Genomic DNA, 26,190 nt, shown 5'->3' with positions numbered 1-26,190 from the left:
TTATTCTGTGCATTATTTGAAGGTTGATTTTCTTTAAATTAAATATTATTAATATGAAGTATTTGACATTTTTAAACTTGATATTGAAGCAATGTAGTAAAGATTTTGAAATATTATTTTCCTAAATTTTTTACTCCTGAATATTTTTATACTCATTGTGAGGGAGCCGTGAGCTCTTTATTGTGGAAAAATATTATTGATGAATTATTTTGACATGAGCTGTGAGCTCTTTATTGTGAAAAACTATTATTGATGATTTATTTTGGCATGAGCCGTGAGCTCTTTATTGTGGCAAACTATTATTGATGATTTATTTTGGCATGAGCCGTGAGCTCTTTATTGTGGCAAACTATTATTGATGATTTATTTTGGCATGAGCCGTGAGCTCTTTATTGTGGAAAAATATTGTTGTTGAATTATTTTGGCAAGTTAAATTATTTGAGCACTTGAGGTGCAAATTGTGATATATTGTGATATTGATACGCATGCGGTGGTATAAGGTCTGGGTGTTGAAACGCATGCGGTGAGATAAGGGTGGCTTGATACGCGTGGCTAGTAGGGGAACTACTAGAAGTCATGCGGTGTGATAAGGGTGGCTAAAACGCGGGATGCTATTTCGGGAAAAATGTTTTCTTTAAATAAATTGTGAAGGCTCCCGCGGTGATATAAGGAAATGAGATATTGTGAATTTATTTATGATTTGGGACTACGAGACGGTACCTCGGGAGTGCCCTTGTTGATATTGATTTATGGCCGTAGTTGCCTTTGATTATTATTGTGATTTTCATAAAGTTGAAGGAAATTCTGTTTTGATTTCCACGAGATATTATTTATAATTATTTGGTGTCATTAAATGTGACATACTATTTGATTCATTTTCAATGTCATTTTATTTTACTACATTGATAAATATTTTACCATGCCATTATTATATTCCAGTAGGGCCTCACCTGACCTCGTCACTACTCTACCGAGGTTAGGCTTGGCACTTACTGGGTACCGCTGTGGTGTACTCATACTACGCTTCTGCACATCTTTTTGTGCAGATTCAGGTACATTTTACCAGCCTAGACGTCATTGAGTTACCTGCGTACGGAGACTTCGAGGTATATCTGCCAGCCTCCGCAGACTCCGGAGTCCCCTTCTATCATTTTATGTTGCTTCCTTATATTTTATCTAGACCTTGACATATAGAGACATTGAGAATAAATTTTTAGAAGCTTGTGACTTATTTCTACCGGGTTTTGGGAGTTGAAATTGTTTGAATTATAGTTTATTTATTTCAGATATTTATTATTATTCCGCATTGATAGGCTTACCTAGTCTTAGAGACTAGGTGCCATTACGATATCCTACGGAGGGAATTTGGGGTCGTGACAGAGGATGGGAGATGTTGATACCGGTAAAGTATCCCCGGGAGAAACAACAACAAACCTCTCCATCCATCCACCATCGTTATCATCATCTACGCTGGTGACGATGGCATTGTGACCGCATTTGCTGAGTTTGATCACACCTTCTCAGAAAATTTTAGGGGCATAGAGAGTGATCATGTGTGCAAGAGAGGTCTTCTTGAGCCCGGGAACACAGGTATCAGAGGCAATCCACTGTGCTCCATATCATCGGTCTCACTTGAGCCAAACAAACTTGATAGTTCCAACAAAACTCCAAGATGATTGGGTGTATTTCCTTGCCAAGTCTTAAAGAAAAAGGGTAGGTGTAAACGAAAATATACCTTGGTCTGCTGAATGTAATCCTCTCCACTTCACGAGGGGCTAAAACTTCAATGTTCTTCCATTCACAGTCTTCTTTTACAATAGGAATACTGATCGGGCGAAGAGATAAAGGATATTCACCAATAGCTTTGTTTCTGTCATCATCAAGGTCGAAAGATTCTTTTTGGACCTGAAGATCCTTTTTGAAAGACAACTGAGAAGGGATGATTGTGTTTGTAGTAGAAGCTCCAGCGTCAGGTTTCTTAGACTTGTTCTTCTTGGATGGATTGCCACCAATGCAAGCCTCGGTGCCGGTGGATGAAGAAGTTAAAATAAAGCTATGTTGTTTAGGGGTAGAAGATGTGTTGCCAAAGGAAGAAATAGTAGAAGACATGGTGATGAGAAATACGAATTTGTATTATTTACTTAGAAAAGGGGAGTTGCAGAGAAGTTTTAAGAAGGCTCGAAGCAGAAAGTTGTAAAAGTGAAAGATAAAAATTGGTGAAAAGAGGAGAAGTTTATAGGCGGCTAAGTATAAAGTCATCATTACCTAGATAAATGGCAAAACTGTTCGTCGAATTGCGGGACAACACGTATTCGACTCATTAAATGCAAAGAGACGTACGTCCTTTCTAGGTTTAAGATCTCTGTAGATTATCCGCAGTCTTGAGTCTTGATGAAGATAGAGAAGTCCTCGTGCAATTCCAATAACTAGTTTCTGGACACGTGCGTTGCACCTGTATCCTTGGTTAATTTGTACATTTTAAATATCACATAGACATTACAAAGTATTTGAGCTATAATTCAAGAGTTAAAAATAAAAGTTTCACGTTGAAAATGATGAACATTGATATCACATACTGAATATATATGCAGCAGAGGTTCCTGGAATTTTTGCATCACTTTACCTCCTCATGATACCTAAAGTTTAACAGATAAATCTGAAAGTTGTCTTGAACCTTTTACTTCTTTATTCTTCTTGTTTGTTTAGCTTTGTTTCCCTTTCCCATGTCTGATCTTGGCGACATGAACCTTCTTCTTTTCCACTCTAATTATATGCTTCGGCTTCAAAAAGGAGCTTTTAAATTGTCCAAAGTACTGAAATTGAATGAGAAAAAGTCTTAACCTTCATTTGGTTGATTTAAAGAAATAATTACAGAATAATAGTCCTATAACACTTCTTGTGACGACATCTCTCAAATCATGAATAGCAGAGCATTATTGTCTTTGATTCTCATAGAAGGTCATGCAGAACAACCAGTTTCAAAGTTTACTTTTTTCACACAAACTTTTTCGGCAAACATTTGCAGTTTAAAATCCGAAAGCAATTTAGTTATTTCTTCAAAATCACACATGAAAAATGTATATAAAAAAGGATAAGATTTATTTATAGACCAATCAAAAATAGGCATTTAAAATCAAATTTCTTTCCACAATTTTCTCAACAGCCAAACAAAAGATAAGAAGAGCCAATAATTTTCTCAAAACGCAGACACTCGTACCTGTTGGTGCAATGAGAGTTCGCGGATTCAAAAGCAAAACATAAACCGATATACTAAATCCTTTCGCGTTCCGATGTCCCCTAAACATAAAGTACAAACAAACTCCCAATTAATAAAATGCCAATTTGCTGGTAATCGAATGGAAAATTTCATAGTCTATCGAGAGGTTGCAATACCTCGATAAATCAAGATAGAAATTTATACTTTGTTACAAAAAGGTAAGACTTCTTGAAAATAAAAGTCTTAGAAACTGAGGGCTTTTCATCTTTCTTTATCTTAAATGCCTTATCCTTTGATTGAGTAACTTATTTAGGCACTAAATATTTTAAAATGAGATAAACAGAATAATGATGAAATTTTGAAGAAAAAAAAGAGAAAAAGATAAATGGCTTCCTTGGCTTAGGAGATTTTCCATCTCACCTACTCTAGAAAAATAATATGTATGCTATCAAGAACAGTTATATAGACGTGTTATTACACCATAAAACCTTTTTTTCTCGTTTCCTTTAGTTTTCTTTAATTCCTTGAATGTGCTAAAAGTTTTAACTTATACGTTCTTATTTTTGGAATCTAATGGTCATGTCCATGTAATATTTCAAAAAAGAAATGTCCATGTAATATATGTATGAGCAAATTATGCTCAAAAAGTAAAACCATCTTGGTCAGCATGAAGTTTATGTGCATGCACTTACAACTTTCAAAATAATTTTATGAAATTGTATTATGAAAAGTGCATCGCTTTTTAGCGAAGAAACAAACTTTGATTAGGGAGGAAGGACTTTATCGTAGCCTCAACACACGTTGCCTCTCTTTTTTTCCAGCAACGAAAACTATTGCTAAAGTACAAAATTATGCTACTGTGACGCAACAAATAGATGGTTAAACAGTGTGTAGATAGTCACATAATTAGAAATTAAAACATATTTATTCCCTACTTTAAGTTGTAATTGTATCATGGAGGAGGAACTATGATTTTTAACTGATCTATGAAATCTGAAAGTGCATATCCATAAATTGGATTTCCATAAAATATATAACATGATAAACACATAATTTGGTTATATCCATAAACTGAAGTTAAACTCTACCTGCAGCTATAGCTAGCTTCATCCAGTCCAGATATTTATCCTTGAAGCAATGAAAAAATTGGGCTCAAAGCAAATCATGGAGCACATTGCATCTGGCTTCCTTCTCTTACCTTGTTTACCCTTAAAATTGGATAACAATTAAACTTATAATGTGGTTCTAAGGACACGTGATTTTACTTAATACCAATTGATAAATATGAAGATTAATAACAGAAATGAACTATAAAATAAAGCAAACCAGTGTTAGAATAGAACTCAGCCCTCGAGTTTGGATACCCTCGAACTGGTTGATGCCAGAAACATTAAAATATAGCAAGCTGATGAACAATAGTATAAACGAGAAAGAGAATTATATTGCTTTGATATCTGTGAACAATGTGTGTTACAAATGATTAGAACCCCCTTTAAATAGTAAAGGAATTCCACTAATGGTATAATTCTAATTATAGAAGGAAATTCCATGATTAGCTAATGTTGGGATTTTAAGCTTGTGTAGCTTAAAGAAGGTGAATGAGAAATGGAGAAAAAATAAAATATTTGAGTTTCCCTTGGGAAAGGGACATTGTCCCATATCGGAGGAAGAAAAGGCTTTTGATGGGTATATATATAATTGCTCTTCTTCTAGCTCTAAAAGAGTTAAGAAAAAGGCAAGCCTCGCGCCGTCGTCGTCGTCGCTCACTCGGCTCGGCTTCGGCTTCGGCTTCGGATCGATTGATTGATTAATCTTTTTGTTCGGTCAGGCCCGTTTTCTTTCCCCTATTATTTTAAATATATTTTTCCCGCAATATTTCAAACACCCCTTTTCCAACAGCCATGGCTGTTTCTGAAAGGTTGTAAACCTTTTCAGAAACAATTCCAGCAACTCTATAAATAGAGTTTGAATCCCAGAATTTTTCCTTACGAAAATTTTCTGAGCTTCTTCTTCTTCTTCTTCTCTTCTGCACAATATTTTCCAGTGTGTTTTACGACCATTGAGTGGTTCGCAGTTCATCAGAGTTTTTGGTACCAATACACTGGTGAGTTAAATCGATCTATCCTGGGAGGATATATTGCAGCACCTCGGGTACTTGAGGGGAATAATTTTCTTAAGGACACACTGTGTATTAAGTGGGCTCAATTTATTCCTATACTTTTTTTTTATTTTCCAAAATCTATTTCGTTAAACAAGTATTACTAACTTTCTGTTTTGTTTTTTCAGAAAGTTTAATTGTTTATTACAGCAATACAGAATTATAACATTCTTAAGAAAATTAATTTTTTTTATATATTCTGTATTTTGTTTGTGGAGATTAAAACCTGTGTGATTTTTTACTCCTTCTGAATTTTACTATTCTGATTTGAAGATATAAAAAACTTCATCAGAGTATTGAAATTCGTAAAACGATTTGAAGAACATAAAAACTTCATCGTTTTTCTGTGAAACAGTATATAAAAACTTTGGTTTTATTTATTATACATACTGTTTTTGTTAATAACAGTATTGTTTACTGTTCTGATTTTGCCATTAAATTAACTCTTCTGTTCTTTACAGTGAGAAATGGCAATTGATAACGGAAATTCTTCTGCGACTATTGCGGCAACGACGATAGCCTCGTCAAGCCGGACTGCTGTTCCACCGGCAGAGAAACCGGGAAAATTTTCTGGAGCCAACTTCAAAGGATGGCAGCAAAGGGTGTTCTTCTGGCTTACCACACTTGGTATGCAGAAATTCACTAGTGAAGAACCTCCAGTGCCTGCTGCGGACATGCCGGACAACAAGAAATTCATGATTGTTGAGGCGTGGAAGCAGGCAGATTTTCTTTGCAAAGGCTATATCTTAAGCGCTTTAGAGGATGACTTGTACAATGTGTACAGTGCGATGAATACTTCGAAAGAACTATGGGACACACTTGAGAAGAAGTACAAGACTGAAGATGCATGCTTGAATAAGTTCGTGGTTGCCAAGTTTCTAGACTATAAAATGATAGACAGTAAAACTGTTGGAACCCAAGTTCAGGAGCTTCAACTTATTTTTCATGACCTTATTGTTGAAGGTATGGTCATGAATGAAGCATTTCAAATGGCTACAATGATTGAAAAATTGCCTCCTTCGTGGAGAGATTTCAAGAACTATCTTAAGCACAAGCGCAAAGAAATGAAGTTGAAAGATCTTGTGATTCGTCTCAAGATTGAGGAAGACAACAAAACAGCCAAGAAGAAGTCTCGTGGAAATTCAACGATCATGGGAGCTAATATCGTTGAGGAGACTGCTCCAAAAAGTAAGAAGAGAAAGAGGTCTTCTGGACAGACTAAGGAGCAGAACAAAAAGAAATTTAAGAGCAGCTGCTACAATTGTGGAAAAATCGATCACAAAGCCCCTGATTGTCGTCTCCCAAAAAAGTATAAGAAGAAGGGACAGGCCAACATAGTGGAGAAGAATTATGACATTGATGATCTGTGTGCAATGCTTTCGGAATACAACCTAGTTGGAAATCCGAAGGAGTGGTGGATTGACTCTGGAGCCACTCGACATGTTTGTGCTGTCAAGGAAGCATTTGCGACTTACTCTACTGCTGATCCCGAAGAAGAGCTTTCCATGGGAAATACTGCAACAGCCAAGATTGAAGGTTATGGGAAGATATTCCTGAAGATGACTTCCGGCAAGGTGTTAACGCTCAACAACGTTCTTCATGTTCCTACTATTAGGAAGAATTTAGTTTCTACTTCTTTGCTTGTTAAGAACGGATTCAAATGTGTATTTGTTTCTGATAAAGTTGTTGTAAGCAAGAATAAAATGTATGTTGGAAAGGGCTACCTCACAGAGGGCCTCTTCAAACTAAATGTAATGGTTGTTGACAGTATGAATAAAATTGCAGCTTCTTCTTATTTATTGGAGTCAAATGATTTATGGCATATTCGTTTAGGACATGTCAATTACAAAACCTTGCGGAAGTTAATTAATTTAGAAGTGTTGCCTAAATTCGAGTGTAATAAATCAAAATGTCAAATATGTGTTGAGTCTAAGTTTGAAAAATATCCTTATAAGTCTATTGAAAGGAATTCAAATCCTTTAGACTTAATTCATACTGACATTTGTGATATGAAGTCGACACCATCTCGAGGTGGAAAAAAGTATTTTATTACTTTTATTAACGACTGCACTCGATATTGTTATGTTTATTTTCTTAATAGTAAGGATGAAGCAATTGAAGCATTTAAGCAATACAAGAATGAAGTGGAGAATCAATTGAATAAAAAGATCAAAATGATTAGAAGTGATAGGGGTGGAGAATATGAATTTTCATTTGCAGAAATATGTTCGGAATATGGAATTATCCATCAAACTACTGCACCTTACACACCTCAATCCAATGGAATTGCGGAAAGGAAAAATCGGACATTAAAGGAAATGATGAATTCTTTATTAATAAGTTCCGGATTACCGCAGAGTTTGTGGGGCGAAGCTATCCTTACAGCTAACTGAATACTCAACAGAGTACCCCACAGCAAAACGCAATCTATTCCATATAAAAAAATGGAAAGGAAAAAAACTCAACTTGAAATATTTCAAAGTGTGGGAGTGTCTAGCAAAGGTACAAGTTCCTTTACCTAAAAGGGTTAAAATCGGACCAAAAACTGTTAATTGTGTTTTCATTGGATATGCTACAAACAGTAAAGCATGTCGGTTTTTGATTCATAAATTCGATAATCCCAAAATTCACATTAATACGGTAATGGAATCAGATAATGCTGAATTCTTTGAAAGCATCTATCCGTATAAAACTGAATGAGAGTCGTTAAGTGAAAGACCTAAACGACCTCGGGAAGAACCAAAGGAAAATACTCCAAGTATAGAAGATCCAAGGCGTAGCAAACGTCAAAGAACATCTACTTCCTTTGGACCAGATTTTGTGACATTCTTGCTTGAAAATGAGCCTCAAACTTTTAAAGCAGCTATGTCATCTTCTGATTCAGCGTTTTGGAAAGAGGCAGTCAATAGTGAGATTCAATCAATTTTGGATAACCATACATGGGAATTGGTAGATCTTCCTCCAGGAAATAAGCCTTTAGGTTCGAAATGGATCTTTAAACGGAAAGTGAAAGCTGATGGCACTATTGACAAATATAAGGCAAGACTTGTTGTCAAAGGTTATAGACAAAAGGAAGGCCTTGATTACTTTGACACTTACTCGCCAGTAATGAGGATAACATCTATTAGGGTGTTAGTGGCACTAGCGGCCGTGTATGGTCTTGAAATCCATCAAATTGATGTTAAAACAACTTTCTTAAATGGAGAATTAGAGGAAGAGATTTACATGGAACAACCTGAGGGTTGTGTGGTAACTAGTAAAGAAAAGAAATTGTGCAAACTTGTTAAGTCACTTTTTGGACTTAAACAAGCACCCAAACAATGGCATGCCAAATTTGACCAAACAATGTTGGCAAGTGGGTTTAAAATCAACGAGTGCGAAAAATGTGTTTACATTAAAAACACTCCTAGTCATGAAGTCATTGTTTGTTTATATGTTGATGACATGTTGATAATGAGCAAAAACATGGCAGATATAAATGCTACTAAGTGCATGTTGGCTAGCAAATTCGATATGAAAGACTTAGGAGTTGTTGATGTGATCTTAGGAATCAGAATTCACAAGACTCCACAAGGTCTAGCATTATCACAGTCTCACTACATTGAAAAGGTACTTGACAAGTTCAAGTATTTGGATTTTAAAATTGTCAAGACTCCAATTGACGTGAGTTATGCACTTCAAAAGAATGAAGGTGAAAGTTACTCACAATTGGATTATGCAAGAGTATTGGGAAGCTTGATGTATATCATGAATTGTACACGACCAGATATAGCATGTGCTATTAGTAAACTGAGTCGGTTTACAAGTAATCCCAATCACATACATTGGATGGCAATGAAACGAGTTTTGGGGTATCTCAAACATACCCAAAATTACGCTTTGCATTATAACAAATATCCCTCCGTGATCGAGGGATATAGTGATGCAAATTGGATCACTGGATCATCTGAAGTTAAATCTACGAGTGAATATGTTTTCACAATTAAGGGTGGAGCAGTGTCTTGGAAATCATCCAAACAAACGTGCATCGCCCGTTCTACAATGGAATATGAATTCATAGCTATAGATAAGGCCAGTGAAGAAGCTGAATGGCTCCGGAATTTCTTGGAAGATATTATATTTTGGCCCAAACCTTTGGCACCTATTTGTATACATTGTGATAGTCAAGCGACAATAGGCAGGGCAGGGAGCGTTATGTATAACAGAAAATCTCGTCATATACGACAGAGACACAATACCATTAGACAACTACTCTCTAGTGGTGTTATCACAATTGACTACATAAAGTCAAGAGATAATGTGTCAGATCCACTTACAAAAGGCCTATCTAGAGAGGCAGTTGAAAGATCATCCAAGGGAATGGGGTTAAGGTCTAGGACAAGTCATCATGACGGTAACTCTACCTAGCAGACTGGAGATCCCACGAGCTAGGTTCAAAGAGATCAAACAAAGTTATGAATGACGGTTCAACATTGTCAAATAACTCAACTCATTCTCGTGATGAAGACAATGTTCAGAAATCGAGGTAAAGCATTAAGGCTTTTTGATGAGTCAACAAAGCTTAAAGGTTTTTTAATGATTTGCTAAGTCTGGCAGGATATGACCAGATAGTGTATCTATAGGATTACACGTTTAGAAATCACCTATGTGAGTGTGAAGTGTAAGCCGCTTCAAGGGGAATGAAAGTAAGGGCCCATTCTCTAAGCACTCATGAAACCAGGCGGTGTTCATGGCTGAAACGAACACAACCGTGAGAACCATAGATGGTTAAGGATTGATTGTGTGACTTATGTTGTCTAGGTATACAACAAAGCTCGACGGTTCAAAGATATCAAATCTACCGATTGACCGAGTATATCCGATATAAGTTCACTATGGAAAGTTCAAAGGGAAACCTACTTATCCAGATGCAATTAATTCTTACATGTAAAACACACACGCGTCCGTGCATTCCTTTATTTTATAGCCATTCCCCATTCATGTGGGGGATTGTTGGGATTTTAAGCTTGTGTAGCTTAAAGAAGGTGAATGAGAAATGGAGGGAAAATGAAATATTTGAGTTTCTCTTGGGAAAGGGACATTGTCCCATATCGGAGGAAGAAAAGGCTTTTGATGGGTATATATATAATTGCTCTTCTTCTAGCTCTTAAAGAGTTAAGAAAAAGGCAAGCCTCGCGCCGTCGTCGTCGTCGCTCGCTCGGCTCGACAAGGCTTTGGCTTCGGCTTCGGATTCGGATTTGGATTTGGATTTGGTCAAAGATCGATTGATTGATTAATCCTTTTGGACAAAATTCCTTTCAATTATTTAATTATTTAATTAATTAATTAAATAATTAACAAAAAATTCAACCCATGACCCGCGACCCAGTTCGGTCAGGCCCGTTTTTTTTTCGGATTATTTTAAATATATTTTTCCCGCAATATTTCAAACACCCCTTTTCCAATAGCCATGGCTATTTCTGAAAGGTTGCAAACCTTTTCAGAAACAATGCCAGCAACTCTATAAATAGAGTTTGAATCCCAGAATTTTTCCTTACGAAAATTTTTTGAGCTTCTTCTTCTTCTTCTTCTCTTCTGCATAATATTTTCCAGTGTGTTTTACGACCATTGAGTGGTTCGCAGTTCATCAGAGTTTTTGGTACCAATACACTGGTGAGTTAAATCATTCTATCCTGGGAGGATATATTCCAGCACCTCGGATACTTGAGGGGAATAATTTCCTTAAGGACACACTGTGTATTCAGTGGGCTCAATTTATTCCTATACTGTTTTTTTGTTTTCCACAATCTATTTTGTTAAACAAGTATTACTAACTTTCTGTTTTGTTTTTTCAGAAAGTTTAATTGTTTATTACAGCAATAAAGAATATAACAGCTAATTAACCGTTTCTGATTTGATTCGTTCCGAGATTTACGCCATGATCCTCGACCAGTCACAGATATCTCACCTTTCTGTTATTGTGCTATCTTCGATCTTGCTCGATGTCTGTCTCATTTGGCTTCGATCGCTACTAGCCTCGATCTTGACAGGTATCTTGATTCTGAACTCGGTACCTTATCCTCATGATTTAGTCTGTTCCATTACGAGGCCGTCCTTCGATGCAACCTCCCGATCTCGATCAAATAGTAAAATTGGGTGGGCCCGGTTTTAACCGTATACAGATAGTCCCCTCGTTTTTTAGAGTAAAATGACAAGAAACGTATTGATCCTTCAATTTTCTACCTCGACATGTCATGATGTCATTCTCGTGATGTAAGCGACGGGAGTGACCGAAACGTCCCGTCGGTACAGTTCCCCAAATCATTAATGAGTGTCAGTTGGTGGTCGGCCACTAGTGCCTTTGAACCGTCGCCGTGAATCCAATAAATAGACCACTTTCTCATTGATTCAAACTTTACTTTCACTTCCTTCTAATCTCCAAAGCTTTTACATCTCTTAAGTTCTTCCCTTCTACAATTCTTCAGGTTTTGCTGTTAATCCTTTCTCAAACGTCAAGTCCTATTATCTTCCTCTTCTTTAAACTTAAACTAAAATGGCAAAAACATTGAAAACGGTACCACAAAAAGAAGTTGCTTCATCTTCTCAACCGGCCGGCGGGAAAACGCCGGTGGAACCCATCTTGAGGAATGCATTCCCGGGGGGTGCGCGCTAAACTCCGATTTCAAGACCGATAAAGCCTCGTCGATTCCTGGTCGATGCGAGCCAATGTCGAGGTATATATGCTCGATAACCGAGGGATACCTTAAGCAGGTAAAGAAAGATTGCAACTGGGAGGGTAAAGAGGTGGTGATCCCGACCCTCGAAGAAGACATCACCACCCATGTGGAAGGGTTTCTAAGTGTTTACACTTACCCTTTCACGCTGGGCCCCATCGACCCCGTCATCGTTGATTTTTGCCATCAATATCAAATAACCCTAGGCCAAATCCATCCTTCCTTTTGGCGAATTGTTATTCTGCTCTGATTCTTCATGAGCAAAGTCGAGGGGCTCCCTTTCACCCTCGATCACCTTATCAGATTGTATAGCTCCCGCCTCTATCGAGACGGGTTAATAAAACACCAAAGTGCTATTCTCGAGCATAGACGAGGACAAGGATCTAGGATGGATCGGCCGGTTCGTTCGAGTCAGGACTTCCGACCTAATCCCAGCCGAGAAGATGCCATTTCCTGATAAATGGAACATGAATCGTAAGTACGGTCTCACTATTAGCTTCTATGTATTATTTGTTCCTTTGTCTTTACTCATTGATATCTTTTTCCATGATGTAGCGGTCGCTTGGATGCCCCGTGCGGTTCCCAACCTCGAGAGCTGGGTTCGGAACCTGGCCTCGACCTCCACATACGCCGAGCGCTCATGGCACAATTTAGCAAAGGGCCGATGGGAGGCCAAGAATCATGGTAAGCCCACTTTTTGTGTATTTGATGATTTGATTAAGATGCCCTTCTTCTACTTATTCAATTTTCTCGTGTACAGGCCTGGGCAAGGATGCGGTCATGAGGCCCCCGTCTGGTTAGGAGGAGACTTCGACCCCGGTTCCGAAGCCGCCGAAAGATAAGAAGAGGAAAAGGACCTCAACCTCCGAGGATCCAAAGCCTAAGAATAATCGAGTTCATAAACCAAAGAAAGACATCATTTTCCAGCCTGCGGATGTGATTCAATGGCTAAGAGAGGAAGAAGAAGAAGATGAAGATGATGGCTCGGAACTGGTGGCCCGAGTGAAGAAAACCATCGAGGGCCCAAAGGCCACTGAGTCAGTGGTGGTTGACGAGATTCCACCTCGAGCCGAGAGGGTCTTAGAAAAGGACTCGGGCAAAGTCCCCGAGTTGTTGAACATCGAAGATGCCTCCCGCCAAGATGAAAAAAAGGCGGGTATGTCTCAAGGGGGGTCGGATCCGAGGCCCTTCGCAGCAAGGAGAGCGCCCCAAGTGACTCACTTGGGTCAATAGGTATTGGAGACTCGCCAATTCTCCCTGCATTTTTTGAGGAGGCAATTCGGGAGGCCCAAGCTACGAGGATTCCCGAAGTAGACAGGGCCCATGAAGGGGAGTGTTACACCCCATGTTTTCGTACGTGAAAGTACGCCATAAGTAAATTGGTGAAAACTCGAAAATGAGATGTTACATCCTGCATTTTCGCACGCTAAAGTTTCGTCGTAAGTTAATCGACGTAAGCTCGGGAATGATATTATATTGAGGTTATAAGTATTATGCTATTTCAAACAAGTGATAAGTAAATTCGTGAAGGTAAGAGGGTAAGCAAATCAAAGAAAATGAGTTTCGTCGAAGTTTGACATTTTGAGATAAAATACGGTGCATGCTATAATACCCCGTATTTATGTGCTAGTGCCATACAAGGTACCACATGACCATGATAGTGAGGCGTATAAAATATGTTAAAAGTGAGTAGAATTTTAAGTAGTTTGAGATAATTCTTAATTATGTGGATAATTGGATAATTATAGATTTTTAGTGGGAGATTAACTATGTAATTAAGCATGTTTAGGTAAGATTGATGGGCCTCCCATGTGGCAGCAAGGGAATAAGGATTCTAAAGCTAATTGGTACTCTTACTCATCTAACAAAGGTGGCACATGCAGAGAAAAGTTTGGCTAAGTCATCAAAAGTGTGGGGCCCACACCTAAAGACTTAAAATAACATTCTAATTCATTTTGTATCTCTACAAAATAATGAAAAGCTTCAGTAAGAAAATTTCATCCAAGATCATACATGATAGTAACGTAAGTTACTTCAATTCATACGAGACTTCTTAGCATAATATCAACGGGATTTTGCGATTCTAAGGGAGTACGGTGCAATCTTTCTCAAAGAATATCATACGAATTTTTCCCTACTTCGATCTGCCGTTACATGTTTTGTCGCAATCTACGTGTGTTAGAGGGATTATCAAGAGAATCGGTTCAGGTATGTGAAGGTTATCCCTTCTTTCTTTTTGGGATGATCCATACGATACAAACAAAACGAGCAAATGCACAACTTTCATAAATGACTCTATTCATAGAAATGCTAGAGATGCTTATGTTCCTGATTCCCCATGTGTCCTATTATTCTATCATCTGTTCACGGGTCTCAGAAAATACGTAAGTTGATAAAGTTTATTTTATGATATTAATCAAAGGCATAATGGTCTTATGACATTTCGAGAGATTTTATGGACGTACTTCTCATGCATTTCATCCATTTACATTGACCCATGACCAGATGGCGTTATATACGCGTATATATGTATATTATATGTATATGGGATATGAGAAAAGGTTATGGCGTTATATACGCACCACTACCTGATCAGCTGGTATACGTTAATGATTTGCCCACAGTGGCCGAGATGATATGATGGGATGCCCTCAGAGGCTTGATGATGTTATGAATGCATATACTTATGCATGGTATGAAATTTATACGCATATGCATGATATTTAAATATGAAATGATTCACAGAGCTATTCAGACATATATGTTGAATCGTTCACTCCATGTTTCTCTCATATCTATTATTTACTGATTTTCATTCCTTACATACTTGGTACATTATTTGTACTGACGTCCCTTTTGCCTGGGGACACTGCGTTTCATGCCCGTAGGTCCCGATAGATAGGTCGAGAGTCCTCCAAGTAGGCTATTAGCTCAGCGAAAGATGTTGGTGAGCTCCATTTGCTCTGGAGTTCCTTAGTTGGTCAGTATGATTTGGACGTGTATTGATTAGTATGGCGGGCCCATGTCCCGACCTTTATGGTACTTATCTACTCTTAGAGGCTTGTAGATATATGTTATGTACGTAAAAGATTGTATGGCCTTGTCGGCCTATGTTTAGTGTACGAGTGGTAATTTTGGTCTTATAGTCCCGTATGTCTTATGTATAAGTTGGTATTACATGTTTCATTCTAGTTATTCCACGGCAGCCTTTCCGTCTCATTTACCTATGATAGCATGTTACGAAAAGATACGTTATGTTGGTACTCAGTTGAGTAAGGTACCGGGTGCCCATTGCGGCCCATCGGTTTGGGTGGTGACAAAAGTGGTATCAGAGCAGTTCTGTCCTAGGGAGTCTACAAGTCGTGTCTAGTAGAGTCTTGTTTATGGGTGTGTTGTGCACCATACTTATAAGCAGGAGGCTACAGAGAATTTAGGACTGTCACTCTTTCTTCTTACTCTAGATCGTGTGGTAGAGCTCAGTTGTAAGAACTCAATTTCCTAAACTCTATCTTATTCATAATACGACGATGCCTATATCTAAAAAGACGGTTGGTAAGGGATTGAATACGGCAGTGGAAGAGTTGAGTCAGAGGAACTCGATTTTGCATCATGTTTATGATGAGTAAATGTAAGGTCTCCAGTAGATCATGTGTGTACTAAGACATGTGAGCTTCTGGAAAAGGAGCCATAAGGCATGAATATCTATCCACCCATATGGTAAAAAGCGACGAGAGAATCAGAAGGTACAAGTTTCAACAAGTAAAAGAAGCAAGGTGAAGAAGGGTACAAGGTACCTAGTTAGTAAAGATGAACATTATCTATAATTCAGGAAGAGAGATATAAGCATTTTGAGTTACCTTCAATAGTAACAGAGGTATGTACAATTGTTCACACCCATTTCAGTTATGTCCTATGAGGGCTAACAGGTGTAGTTTAAGAAGAAGGACGGGATATCAGGATCTAGCATGGGTTAGGGTAACCCAAAATGGTGAATGGATTGTTTGCGTTAATTGACATTTCCGAATGATACTGCAAACGTGCTAATAGATGGTGCACTCTAAAATAATGGAGCTAGATATGAGTAATACAAAGATAGGCACTGGAATCCTGGAAGGGATAAATATTACCTTAGTGTGGCTCCCGCCCCTAGTAGAGGGAGAATGTTAGGCAACCCGAAGAGCCAGTGGATGGAGCAAGGGGAGCTAAAAGCAAAAGAATGTCTTGTTGAAGTTTGAAGAATAAAGTGATAGATAGAGATGTTAGCAGGAAAATAAGAAAAGAGTTAATGAAGCATTATGAGTAAGATGTGATACATGGATGACAACGGTAGATAAAAAGAAATGACAGTATTACAGAGTCTATAGATAAGGGAAGGAAAATACGATAGGTGACAGGTCTTGAGGCAACAAAAGAGTATACGTCATAAAGTCATATCCTCGTTTCGAGAAATAAGTTTGTGACTCTAACGTGATTACCAGAAGGAAAAGTTAGACCCCCGGAGTAATAGAACTCAGTATGGGCTGGTAAACAAGATAAACTAAACATAAATTAGGGACTGAGTGATTTGATAATAGTCGGCATCATGAGAATTTCAGATATTGCGTTCCGGCAATAATAGAATGGACGAAAGAAGAATAACCTTTAAAGGTCATTTAGGAAGACGCTTCCCTAAAGCAAACAATGTGAACAAAGTTAAGATTAAGGGACTATGTGTGCCAGTTACACTAGGTGTCACCCTCATGAGTAGGGAATTTTGTTATCCTTGGTACAGAAGGATTACTACAAGGCGAGTAAGGACCATCAATGATGCGAAAAGACGCCAAAGATGAAGAGATAAAACATCTATAGGTAGATCGTCGCAGCTCTAAATCTTAGTACTCCCCTAAAGGGAGGAATATAGAGTGATGTGGCAGTAAGTCAGAATTAAGTGGTTCTAGTAACTATGGAATAGTAAGGGATGAATGTGATAAAAATTAGAAAGGGATGAGATTTCACTTATTCAAAGCCTACAGATATGCTACGATTCCAGAACATTTTGCAAACACGATGTCAAGGAGAGAAAGTAAGGGTTCCTGCCCGAGATGTTATTGATAGAGAAGGAGCCTGTGCGAGACGTAAGTTAAGACAAAGGAAATAACCCAAGAAAGATTAAGCAGAATATTGATATGAGAATGGGCCAACGAATAGTTAGTAGTTGATTCAAGAAGAGCCTAGTTATGGCTAGACAAGAAGATATAGACAAATCAAGAGATCGTGCAAGATAAACATAGTAAACCCCAACATGGAGAATTCAGTCTCGCAGATATGACATCGTGACCCTTAAGAAATATTCAGATAGGAGTTGGGGTAGTTAAAGGTACCGTATGAATGTTATGGAAATAAAAGAGAGTCTCACTGGGTAGACAGTCAATACTTCAGTTCGGAAGCAACTATACGAGCATATAAGCGTGGAGGTAAGTAACTAAGGATAATTATAGGTGAGTACGAACATCCAAAAATTTTATTAGGTATACGATGTAATAAGCTCGCAGCTTTACAAGAGTCAGAGGGTCTACCCTAAATACTACAACGAAAGACTAGATGAGGGAATAAGGAAGAAGGCTTCAACCTAAGTACAGTGACCTAAAGAGGAAATGGTCTTGTAACAACAGTCTCACAACAACATTGTACGCACCCCATAAGAAAGTGGCACCTATCGTGGCTAATGAACGGGAAGAAGAAAAAAAATCAAAAGATGATATTCAAGATCATATGGGTTGTATGGAATTCTAATATGTGTGGGCACTAAGATAAGCCAAGTATTCATGCAACAAGTGGCAGAATGACTAGGAAAAGCAATTGCTTGCAATTAAAGAAAGTTGAGAAGGAACAAAAGGAATTATTCGATTAATGATCCAGAGTTAGTTACGTTATGAACGCACTTAAGATTTTGGAGTATTACCCATGCAGCATATATGTTGACAATCATACAGTCGTAGAAGACTCCGGTATAAGTTAAAGGAAAGAATTGAGTCCAGGTCATAGACAAAGGATTGAATTGTTAGAAGATCATATCCTGGATATTCCATAGCATCCATGAAAAGCTAAAGTAATACCATGAGCCGCATATCGGAAGATAGCCTAAACCTATACAAAGGTTGATCAGAAGGAAGAGGAAACTATAGAGTTACATCAACTAAGTAAATCAGGAGTCTGATTATTGGACCTAGAAAATTAGAAATCGTGATTGAGAACATTGCAGAATCACTCTTAATATCAGAGGTACAAGAGAGATAGTACAACAACCATATTCGTTAATGGCTCTACCAGGAAGCAAGTCAGAAGAGTACCAGCCTCATAAGAAGTCAGTATGAAGCTCCCACCGGATCGTGTATGCACCAAAGTTGCAAGTATTATAATAGAGCTTCAAGTTGTGGATGTGAATTATACCTATGTGGAAGAGAGGTCATAAAATAAATAGAAGATGTGATGGGAGATTTTAAGATAAGTAAGGTAAAGGTGATTAACGTACAAGATACTCAACTGCAAAAGGTTGTGAATAGTCCATACTTCGGATAAAAAGATAGAAGCGCGGGGATTCAGTATCCAGGAATGATAGCGGCGGCGTCAGTGGCATATCTTCCAGCCTATGGTTTCTAGGTATCGAGAAGCCTAATTAAGAGGGTAAAGAAGAGTTAGAGACGATGTGATGTCTCACTTGATATTCCAGGATGACATAAGGAAATCTATGATGTAAACAAGTTGAAGGAAGGTTGCGAGTAGTATAAATAGATAGGTGTAGGTCACAAGCTAAAGTATGGTAAAGCGATAAGGTTTTAGGAAGATAGGAGTAAGGATAAGAAAAGGAAAGTGAGAAAGTGACGAGAATGGATAAGTCCTTGGGATTAAGCCCATGAAAACAAGAGAGCTGATGGTTTCTCTAAGTTATAGAAAGTTCAGTATAGCCGGAATGAACTCAAAGGAGTCTAAGACTAATAGCATTTGGAAGAGATAAAATGTTGTCCTGGTAGTAGAATGAAGGTTTAGTTGTGATAGATGAAGGATGACGTTTGGGCCTTTGATTGAGTAATGATTTCATGAATTGTACAGGATTAAAATACCACATAAGGTAAATCACATTGGAATGCTATGGAAGTATAGTATCGTATCGCCCCCAGGTGGATCAGGAAAATCACTTCAAATGTTCCACGATACAACATGAGCCCTAGTGATTATGTAAGAGGTTTCAAGTTATCAATGGTGATTGTAGATCAATATTGAGGTGAATCAACAATGGATGGACAAAAGTCACAAAGTATGAGATAAGATTAGGTCGTCATTCTTAAGATGAACAGTAATGAGGAAGAATTAAAGGACTTAGATTTATACATATGGGATAAGTAACGAAAGTAACCTGGAGTTGGGTAGCATACCTCAGTAACGATAAATCGAGGTCAGAGTCGTACAGGCTGCATGATAAAAGGAAGCAACAGTTACAAGATTAGAAGGATTCCGACCACAAGTCGTGGTGTGAGAAAGAGGTCTAAAGGGGGGAATGCCCTGGCCTTTGGAATTATTCACAGAACAGTTGCCTAGATGGCAAGGAGAGTACTAAAGTATTCGGAAGACATAAGTAATGAAAATAATAAGTGCATCAGTCAACATTCGAGGACGAATGTTCCAAAGGGGGGAATGATGTTACACCTCATGTTTTCGTACGTGAAAGTACGCCATAAGTAAATTGGTGAAAAGTCGGAAATGAGATGTTACATCCTGCATTTTCGTACGTTAAAGTTTCATCGTAAGTTAATCGACATAAGCTCGGGAATGAGATTATATTGAGGTTATAAGTATTATGCTATTTCAAACAAGTGATAAGTAAATTCGTGAAGGTAAGAGGGTAAGCAAATCAAAGAAAATGAGTTTCGTCGAAGTTTGACATTTTGAGATAAAATACGGTGCATGCTATAATACCCCGTATTTATGTGCTAGTGCCATACAAGGTACCACATGACCATGATAGTGAGGCGTATAAAATATGTTAAAAGTGAGTAGAATTTTAAGTAGTTTGAGATAATTCTTAATTATATGGATAATTGGATAATTATAGATTTTTAGTGGGAGATTAACTATGTAATTAAGCATGTTTAGGTAAGATTGATGGGCCTCCCATGTGGCAGCAAGGGAATAAGGATTCTAAAGCTAATTGGTACTCTTACTCATCTAACAAAGGTGGCACATGTAGAGAAAAGTTTGGCTAAGTCATCAAAAGTGTGGGGCCCACACCTAAAGACTTAAAATAACATTCTAATTCATTTTGTATCTCTACAAAATAATGAAAAGCTTCAGTAAGAAAATTTCATCCAAGATCATACATGATAGTAACATAAGTTACTTCAATTCATACGAGACTTCTTAGCATAATATCAACGGGATTTTGCGATTCTAAGGGAGTACGGTGCAATCTTTCTCAAAGAATATCATACGAATTTTTCCCTACTTCGATCTGCCGTTACATGTTTTGTCGCAATCTACGTGTGTTAGAGGGATTATCAAGAGAATCGGTTCAGGTATGTGAAGGCTATCCCTTCTTTCTTTTTGGGATGATCCATACGATACAAACGAAACGAGCAAATGCACAACTTTCATAAATGACTCTATTCATAGAAATGATAGAGATGCTTATGTTCCTGATTCCCCATGTGTCCTATTATTCTATCATCTGTTCACGGGTCTCAGAAAATACGTAAGTTGATAAAGTTTATTTTATGATATTAATCAAAGGCATAATGGTCTTATGACATTCTGAGAGATTTTATGGATGTACTTCTCATGCATTTCATCCATTTACATTGACCCATGACCAGATGGCGTTATATACGCGTATATATGTATATTATATGTATATGGGATATGAGAAAAGGTTATTCGGAAGACATAAGTAATGAAAATAATAAGTGCATCAGTCAACATTCGAGGACGAATGTTCCAAAGGGGGGAATGATGTTACACCTCATGTTTTCGTACGTGAAAGTACGCCATAAGTAAATTGGTGAAAAGTCGGAAATGAGATGTTACATCCTGCATTTTCGTACGTTAAAGTTTCATCGTAAGTTAATCGACATAAGCTCGGGAATGAGATTATATTGAGGTTATAAGTATTATGCTATTTCAAACAAGTGATAAGTAAATTCGTGAAGGTAAGAGGGTAAGCAAATCAAAGAAAATGAGTTTCGTCGAAGTTTGACATTTTGAGATAAAATACGGTGCATGCTATAATACCCCGTATTTATGTGCTAGTGCCATACAAGGTACCACATGACCATGATAGTGAGATGTATAAAGTATGTTAAAAGTGAGTAGTATTTTAAGTAGTTTGAGATAATTCTTAATTATGTGAATAATTAGGTAATTATAGATTTTTAGTGAGAGATTAACTAGGTAATTAAGCATGTTTGGGTAAGATTGATGGGCCTCCCACGTGGCAGCAAGGGAATAAGGATTCTAAAGCTAATTGTGACTCTTACTCGTGTAACAAAGGTGGCACATGTAGAGAAAAGTTTGGCTAAGTCATCAAAAGTGTGGGGCCCACACCTAAAGACTTAAAAAACCATTCTAATTCATTTTGTATCTCTACAAAATAATGAAAAGCTTCAGTAAGAAAATTTCATCCAAGATCATACATGATAGTAATGTAAGTTACTTCAATTCATACGAGCCTTCTTAGCATAATATCAACTGGATTTTGCGATTCTAAGGGAGTACGGTGCAATATTTCTCAAAGAATATCATACGGATTTTCCCCTACTTCGATCCACCGTTAGATGTTTTATCGCAATCAATGTGTGTTAGAGGGATTTTCAAGAGAATCGATTCAGGTATGTGAAGGCTATCCCTTCTTTCTTTTTGGCATGATCCATACGATACAAACGAAACGAGCAAATGCACAACTTCCATAAATGACTCTATTCATAGAAATGCTATAGATGCTTATGTTCTTGATTCCCCATGTGTCCTATTATTCTATCATCTGTTCATGGGTCTCAAAAAATACATAAGTTGATAAAGTTTATTTCATGATATTAATCAAAGGCATAATGGTCTTATGACATTCCGAGAGATTTTATTGACGTACTTCTCATGCATTGCATTCATTTACATTGACACATGACCAGATGGCGTTATATATGCGTATATATGTATATTATATGTATATGGGATATGGGAAAAGGTTATGGCATTATATACGCACCACCACCTGATTAGCTGGTATACGTTGATGATTTGCCCACAGTGGCCGAGATGATATTATGGGATGCCCTCAGAGGCTTGATGATGTTATGAACGTATATACTTATGCATGGTATGATATTTATAAGCATATGCATGATATTTAAATATGAAATGATTCACAAAGCTATTCAGACATATATGTTGAGTCGTTTACTCCATGTTTCTCTCATGTCTATTATTTACTGATTTTCATTCCTAACATACTTGGTACATTATTTGTACTGACGTCCCTTTTGCCTGGGGACACTGCGTTTCAAGCCCGCAGGTCCCGATAAACAGGTCGAGAGTCCTCCAAGTAGGCTATCAGCTTAGCGAAAGATGTTGGTGAGCTCCATTTGCTCCGGAGTTCCTTAGTTGGTCAGTATGATTTGGACGTGTATTGATTAGTATGGAGGGGCCATGTCCCGACCTTTATGGTACTTATCTACTCTTAGAGGCTTGTAGACATATGCCATGTACGTAAAAGATGGTATGGCCTTGTCAACCTATGTTCAGTGTACGAGTGGTCATTTTGGTCTTATAGGCCCAAATGTCTTATGTATATGTTTTGTATTACATGTTTCATTCTAGTTATTCCACGGAAGCCTTTCCATCTCATTTAAATATGATAGCATGATACGAAAAAATACGTTATGTTGGTACTCGGTTGAGTAACGTACCGGGTGCCCGTTGCGGCCCATCGGTTTGGGTCGTGACAGGGAGGACCACTTTCGTGGTTACTTTATCGGGGTCGAGGATGCTACCGACCTGAAGAAAGCATCGAGTTTCCTAGATGAGGCTCAATAAGCCTTGAATCGGGTGAGTCTCAAGTCCCTTTGTCGATATCATACTTAGTTTATTTCTTATCTTCCTGTCTAATTTCCTTTCTTTTTCCATATAGGCTTTGGCACTCCATCAGGAGGCGTTTTCAAAGTCCCTAGGAGAGCTTAGCTGATGTGAGGCCGGCCTCCGAGGGCTCACGGAGGAGATTTGCCCTTAAACTTCTCAGTGGGCAAAAAGAAAAAGAGATCAAGGACCTCCGAGCCGAGTTGGCCAAGGCTCACCAAGATCCGACCGACCTGATCGAGCAGGTAATGAAAATCTTAAAAGCTCATGGGCTCGATTTGGGAACGGTGGTTAACATTTCAATCTCATAGCTACAGCAGAAACTTGAGAAGATTGAGCAGTTCCGCGAGGAGGTCAACATGATAAAGGCGGAGACCTTGGGGTGGAAAGAAAGTATGGACCGCTTTGCTGCTAAAAAAGAGGATGCTCGAGCTCAATTCTCACCGGTCGAAAGTCAGCTTCGAGGCATGAAGGAGATGAGCTCAGTTTATGCAAAGACAATAGAGGAGCTCGAGGCTCGGTTGGCTTCCGAACTTGAAAAGGCCAAATCTGAAGCCGAAAAGGCAAAGGCCGAGGCAGAGGCGATTGTGGCCATCTACCGGGCCGATGCTGAAGCCGTTCAACTCCAAGTGAGAGAGGCAGCCGAGACTACTCAAACTCGAGCACATTGGATTGTTGAACTCACCAAATGCCAATCTCGGAGGGAAACCCTCGAGGAGATCCATGCTCGAGGTTTCGATCTTACCGACGAGATAATAAAGGCTAAAGAGCATGAAGCTGATGCTAGAGCGTTGGCCTCTTCCGGTGATGATGATGATAATGGCAGCAAGAGCGGGTTCGAGAATGGGGAGGACCTCGATGGAGAAGAAGCTACCCCTGAGGAAAATTAGGAATGTTAGGCTTTTTCTAGTCTGATTTTTTGTGCGGGACCTTGATCGGTCCTTGTAAATATTTTCGTATATATAAAAGATCTTTTGTCTCTTTGACTTGTCTTTATTCTATTTAGTGCCTCGTGAAAATTCTATTTCATTCATGTCTTCATGCCTTATGGAGGTTTTGCTCACAAGTGTGGGACTTTAGGCAACTAGACCGAAGTCGGACCAGTGTAGTCTTTAAAATCAAGTGAGTACTTGATCGAACTCGAAGTAGAGTGACCCTTAGGATTTAGTTGAGTAAGGACGATTTCTCGAACTCAAAAAATAAAATGGCCCTTAGGCTCTTGAATTAGGCCGATATGGCCTCAAAAGAATGGTTTTTCCCCTTTTTCGGTTTGAAAATTTTGATTTTTACTTTACAATTTCATACTTATGATCTATTGTGGAAACTGGCTTAAGGGCCGATCACCACTGAAGTTCAAACAATTTACCCTATACTCGGGGACTGCCGTCCAAACAATCGACACGATCGAATTACTAAACCTCAAAATCGTAAGACCTTAAAAAAGCAATCCTCGATTTTATAGGCCACGGCCATCCTACTCGGGGACTGACACTTCGAACGAGTTCGAAGTATAGTAGGGAAACAAGCCTAAGGGGCAAATCCCAAACTAAAGGCTACGGCCAAATTAACATGGTTCGGAGACGTCCGTATTCCGTTATAAAACAGGCCTTCAAATATTCTCATAAACTGGCTAAGGCATGACAAATTTTTATGATTAATTTTTCAAGCCGAAAAAGGGGAAAAGCCATTCTTTTGAGGCCATATTGGCATAATTCAAGAGCCTAAGGGCCATTTTATTTTTTGAGTTCGAGAAATCGTCCTTACTCAACTAAAACCTAAGGGTCACTCTACTTAGAGTTCGAGCAAGTACTCGCTCGATTTTAAAGACTACACTGGTCCGACTTTGGTCTAGTTGCCTAAAGTCCGAAACTTGTGAGCAAAATCTCCATAAGGCATGAATGAAATAGAATTTTCACTAGGCAGGAAATAGAATAAGGACAAGTCAAAGAGAAAAAAGATCTTTTACAAGGACCAATCAGGGTCCCGCACAAAAAATCAAAAAAGAAAAAGCCTAAGATTCCTAATTTTCCTCAGGGGCAGCTTCTTCTCCATCGAGGTCCTCCCCATTCTCGGACCCGCTCTTGCTGCCATCATCATCATCATCATCGAAAAAGGCCAGCACTCTAGCATCAGCTTCATGCTCTTTAGCTTTTATTATCTCGTCGGTAAGATCGAAACCTTGAGCATGGATCTCCTCGAGGGTTTCTCTCCGAGATTGGAATTTGGCGAGTTCAGCAATCCAATGTGCTCGAGTTTGAGCGGTCTCAACTACCTCTCTCGCTTGGACTTGAGCTACTTTAGCATTGTCCCGGTAGACGGCCACGATCGCCTCTACCTCGGCCATTGCCTTTTCGGCTTCAGATTTGGCCTTTGCACGTTCGGAAGCCAACCGAGCCTCGAGCTCCTCTATTTTCTTTGCCTGAGCTGAGCTCTTCTCCTTCATGCCTGGAAGGTGACTTTCGACTGATGACAATTGGGCTCGAGCAGCCTCTTTTTCAATAGCAAAGCGGTCCATACTTTCTTTTCACCCCAAGTTCTACGCCTTCATCATGTTGACCTCCTCGCGGAACTGCTCGATCCTCTCGACCTTCTACTGTAGCTATGAGATTGAAATGTTAGCCACAATTCCCGAATCGAGCCCATGAGCTTTTAAGATTTTCATTACCTGCTCGATCAGGTCAGTCTGATCTTGGTGAGCCTTGGCCAATTCGGCTCGGAGGTCCTTGATCTCCTCTTCTTTTTGCCCACTAGGAAGTTTAAGGGCATTCCTCTCCTCCATGTGTCACGCCCCACACTCAGGGAGCGTGACCGGCGCTCAACCGAGAGAACCCGGCCGAAAAAGCCTATTAGACTTACTTCTACCCAAACTCATCCATGAATAAAGAGGAGATGTACTCCATTAATCAATCACTGAAAATATTTTATTGACAACTCCCTTTTCATTCCCATTAGTAGCTTCATTCATAATTTCCAAAACATTACGAGTTTATAGAATTAATAAAAAA

The 26,190-nt window shown here is 38.6% G+C and overlaps 2 protein-coding genes and 1 long non-coding RNA gene across 3 annotated transcripts; 1 reads left to right on the top strand and 2 right to left on the bottom strand.

The window, feature by feature from the left end:
* Positions 1–2,518: 2,518 nt before the first annotated feature.
* On the bottom strand, positions 2,519–3,596 carry LOC104093908 (uncharacterized). The gene is made up of 3 exons (XR_685748.3): positions 3,394–3,596; positions 3,218–3,297; positions 2,519–2,813 (listed from the first exon to the last, which is right to left on the bottom strand). It is a non-coding gene; the product is annotated as an uncharacterized lncRNA (long non-coding RNA).
* A 19,984-nt stretch (positions 3,597–23,580) lies between these two features.
* Positions 23,581–24,075, top strand: LOC138909882 (uncharacterized). Its single transcript, XM_070201100.1, has one exon. The coding sequence runs from the start codon at positions 23,581–23,583 to the stop codon at positions 24,073–24,075; it is 495 nt and encodes a 164-aa protein (XP_070057201.1).
* Positions 24,076–25,205: 1,130 nt separating this feature from the next.
* Positions 25,206–25,700, bottom strand: LOC138909881 (uncharacterized). The gene has a single exon (XM_070201098.1). The coding sequence runs from the start codon at positions 25,698–25,700 to the stop codon at positions 25,206–25,208; it is 495 nt and encodes a 164-aa protein (XP_070057199.1).
* Between the last annotated feature and the right edge of the window lie 490 nt (positions 25,701–26,190).

Source organism: Nicotiana tomentosiformis, chromosome 4 (assembly GCF_000390325.3).
Source record: "Nicotiana tomentosiformis chromosome 4, ASM39032v3, whole genome shotgun sequence".
Classification (NCBI taxonomy): Eukaryota; Viridiplantae; Streptophyta; class Magnoliopsida; order Solanales; family Solanaceae; genus Nicotiana; species Nicotiana tomentosiformis.
The sequence above is the reverse complement of the archived record's forward strand: the minus strand, read 5'-3'. Positions and strand labels throughout refer to the sequence as shown.

Bases quoted from the DNA above. Each gene is read 5' to 3' on its own strand.
- LOC138909882 (XM_070201100.1), top strand. From the start codon at position 23,581: ATGGACCGCTTTGCTGCTAAAAAAGAGGATGCTCGAGCTCAATTCTCA.
- LOC138909881 (XM_070201098.1), bottom strand. From the start codon at position 25,700: ATGGACCGCTTTGCTATTGAAAAAGAGGCTGCTCGAGCCCAATTGTCA.